General features: G+C 50.6%; 1 protein-coding gene across 1 annotated transcript; it reads right to left on the reverse strand.

Annotated features, from left to right (window-relative positions):
- Positions 1–768: 768 nt before the first annotated feature.
- On the reverse strand, positions 769–3,786 carry LOC100902054 (uncharacterized; the record flags this gene model as incomplete). Its single annotated transcript, XM_003740197.2, is given in 2 exon segments — positions 769–2,094; positions 2,360–3,786. Coding segments are annotated over 2 exon segments (2,753 nt in total), but the record flags the coding sequence as incomplete, so codon positions are not given.
- Positions 3,787–3,909: the final 123 nt, after the last annotated feature.

The raw sequence follows: 3,909 nt of genomic DNA on the forward strand, positions 1-3,909 counted from the left end.
CCCTCTCTCCCTCTTGCTTCTGCTCTCCGAGAGGCGATCTCGAGCGCGTTCTTTCACTTCTGCTCCTGTCTCTGCCTTGAGCACATTCTCAACCCTTGTGATGAATACATCTTTGCGCGATTGGAATACATCCCCCATGGGCCTCTACTTGGAGGCTCTTGAAGAGATCGAGCCGGAGCTCCGAGAGTGGCTCCGTTGTGATGCCACTGCTTAGGTCAAACTCGCCTGGCTTGGCCTCACGGAGGAAGAGCGGGCCCCCTTTCGGGCGGCTTCCCGCGTTTGTCGCGGGCGAGTACCGGGTCGCCCGCCCGGCTCACTCAACGTACCTCCCGCGCCTCGGGTGCTCAAGTAAGTGATGTTCAGGTCTTGCACTTTTCTCTTACCACCATGTGGTCTTTAGACTTAACTCTTTGTTGCGTTGACTCAATTTTGATTTTTTATGGACATACATCGTCCCCTCCGCGTGGCACGCCGGGGACTACATGTACCTGTTGCGCCTCGCGGCGAACAAATGGCCCCGGGCCATGACCGTCCCTGCCGGAACTCCACGGGGGGAGATGCCGCTCCCGGAGCCGGCCCCCACCGTGCAGGGCTGCGTGGAAGCTCTCGCCCGTCGGTGTCACCGCGGGTACCGGCGACTCCAGGCGCTGGACCCCGGCGCCTCGGTTCCGACTCATGAGGGGATCCGAGAGCGGATCTTCTCCCGTATTGAACCCCAGGAATAAACCTGCCCCGGGCTTTACTTTCTCTATTCTGATCGTCATTTGTCTAGCTCCAGGGTTGGGATACAATAGGGTATAATTTCTTGATGGGTCTGACGAAAGTTTGTCCTTTAGCGGTCTTGATGGTGCAGGAACGTGCGTTCTCCGGTGTGGTGTTTTCCGGGAAAGCTATGACTCGACAGAGCGGCCACATTGCTCGATTGTTGATTGTATCCTCCACGAGGCAGATATCTCCTATTTTCAGGGGTCGTGACTCGATTGGAAGACGGTTGTGGGCCGTTCGGAGATACTGCAGGTATTCTTGCTGGAATCTTTTCCAATAGGAGTTCAAGATTTTTTGTTGGTATGCCCAGCGTCTGGAGAAGATTATTTTGTCTGTATCTTCCGCTCTCAGCGGTTTGAGAGAGTGTTGGGGAAATACCGTCGTACTCTTGTAACCATGTAGAAGATCGGATGGGCTCAGTGCCTCTGAGTCGTCTGTGCCCGTGGCGACCATGGTAATCGGTCTGCGATTGACCATAGCTTCTTTCCCCGAGAGTATTACTTCCAGGTCTCGGAAATGAGGGATGTTCGTCCCGAGGATCTTTCTGAGAGGTCTTTTCACCGTCTGTACTTGTCTCTCGAAGAAACCCCCGAACCAAGGGCTCGCTGGTGGTGTGAATGTCCACTCGATGAATGATTCTCCTAACCATCTCTTGACCTCTCCGTCCCTTATGTGTTCGCATAGGAGTTCGAGCTCATTGGCTGCTCGCACAAACGATGCACCGTTGTCGCTGATTATGTGTTTGACGTTGGGGTATCTGTTGACGAACTTTTGGAGGGCTCCGAGTACTTCCGCGGTTGAGAGATTGGTGGTCAGTTGAAGACAGACTGCTCTCGTAACCGCGCAAGTTAGCAGTAATATGTATCCCTTTGCTATCTCTCCGGATTCTTTCCTGTATCTCACCGGCCCGCAGAAGTCACAGCCTGTGTGGAAGAACGGAGGTGATCTTTCTATGCGAAATCTCGGTAGGTCCGCTGTCGGAAATTGTGCGGCTTTGCCGTGGAAGATTTTGCATACTTGGCAATTCTGTATTGTTCTTCTGGCTGCTCGCCGAGCGTGTTTCCGGAGGCTGTGCAAGATAGCATTCACTCCTCCCGTATGTAGACAATCGTTTTCGTGAATATCCCTGAGTATGAGGAACGATAGTTCGCAGTTGTATGGGAGGATGATTGGTTCGACCTGTTCTGAAGTGAGGTCGGTCGCCGCGACGAGTCTTGCTTTGCTCGTAATCAGATTTTGATTATTTATTCTAGGAGAATATTTGAAAAGGACGCTCGACTTTTTCAGGTTTTCGCACCGCGTGCGTAATTCCTCCTTGAAGTATGTCGCCTGGATTGATTTAATGAGACTGATTCTCGCTGTGATCATTTCTTCAGGGTCTATCTGATTGAATTTTTTCTTCTGGGGTATTGCCGTATTTTTTCTTTTTACCCGTTCTCTAGCCAGCCTTGCTTTTTCTTTCCTTTTTTTCTCTTTTTCTGAGTCTGAGCATGAGGCTCCAAAAACGGATTGCCCGTGGCCAAGTTGAAAAAGAGTTTTCGAAAAATATCGTTGGATTCTTCTCGGAGTGGTCCGATTTCAGCGACATGCATACCGCGATGTTCGGTCGGCATTCGCCGTCTGTGCCATTGTTTTTCGGAGACAGTGATGCGTTTTCGCTCCGTATTTTGTGCTGGAGCTCATGGTCTCGTAGCTTCAACCACGTAGGTCCTGAGAACCATAGCTCCCGCGCTTTGAGGTCTGCTATGTCGTATCCCCGTGATATTATGTCGGCGGGATTCTCTAGGCTCCTAACGTAGTTGAAGTGGGCATGATTCACTAGACTTTGTATCCGTCTCACTCTATTCGCGACGAACGGCTTGAATTTCTCTGGCTTCGAGCGAATCCAGCCGATCACGCTCGAATTGTCGGAATAGAAATGTGTCTGGATATGAGCCGAGCTCGAGAAGTTGACGATGGATTTAGACATCTTTGCTCCGATGAGAGCCGCCAGTAATTCGAGGCGGTGGATTGTCATCGCCTTGACTGGCGCTACTCTCGCTCTTGCCAAGATGAATGAGATGTGTGGATCTCCGACTTTCGGTTGTTCTCTTAGGTACGCGACACATCCGTACGCTGAGAGAGATGCGTCGCAGAATATGTGGAGAGAGCGTATCGTGGCATCGGTGGACGGTCTGAACATGTGTCGAGGGATTTATAGTTGGTTTGCTCCCTCTAATAATCTGATGAAATTTTCATATCGCTCCGCCTGTTCGCCTCTTAATGTAGAGTCCCAGCCGAGCTTATTTTTCCGGGTTGATTGGAGTAGGACTTTCGCGTTGATGAGCAGAGGAGCGATTATGCCGATGGGATCGAATATCATGGCCAAACCTTTCAAGAGTTTTCTTTTTGTTGGTTCGCCGGCGGTGAGTGTTGCCAGGGCTTTGGTTGTTGGAACGGATAATTTGTCCGTGATTTGATTCCATGGAATACCTAGGAATTTGGCATTCGTTCCATCCGTCGTTACGATTGGGTCCGGGACCGGTGAATATCTTTTTATGAATTCACCGAGTTGTTGGGAATTCGAAGACCATTTCTTGAGGGGGAAATGTCCTTCTTCGAATATCTCGAACGTCCTCCTTATCCTGTATTTTGCTTCCTGGATTGTTTCACCTCCCAGGGTTACATCGTCCATATAGAAATATTCCATGATTTCCTGGATGAACTTCGCGTCTCTTGGGTATTTCTGTTGGCAGCTTTCCAGGTGACATCTCAGGCCTTGGCAATGGAGGTATGGCGAGCAGACCAGACCGAAATTCAGCCTTTTCGCCCAGTATTCCTGGATTCTTGCTTCGGGGTTTGAGCTTATCCCCGAGGGCCATAGAAATCGTAGGAAGGTACGGTCATCTTCCGCGATCTTGAATTGCTGGAATGCCTTTTCAATGTCCGCTGTCAGGGCGAATCGATACTTCCTGTAGTTGAATATAACTTTGATTATATCCGGAAGGAGGTTCAGCCCTTGATGCAGCCCATCGTTCAACCCTGCAAGATTTGACTGTCTCGCACTTGCATCCTTGACAACCCTGGTTTTGAGGCCTAGTGGTGTGTCCGGATTGGGTTTGAATACGGCTTGGATGGGCAGGAAATGAGCAAGCTGGAATTCGG

Source organism: Galendromus occidentalis, unplaced genomic scaffold (assembly GCF_000255335.2).
Source record: "Galendromus occidentalis unplaced genomic scaffold, Mocc_1.1 scf7180000076823, whole genome shotgun sequence".
NCBI classification, from domain to species: Eukaryota; Metazoa; Arthropoda; class Arachnida; order Mesostigmata; family Phytoseiidae; genus Galendromus; species Galendromus occidentalis.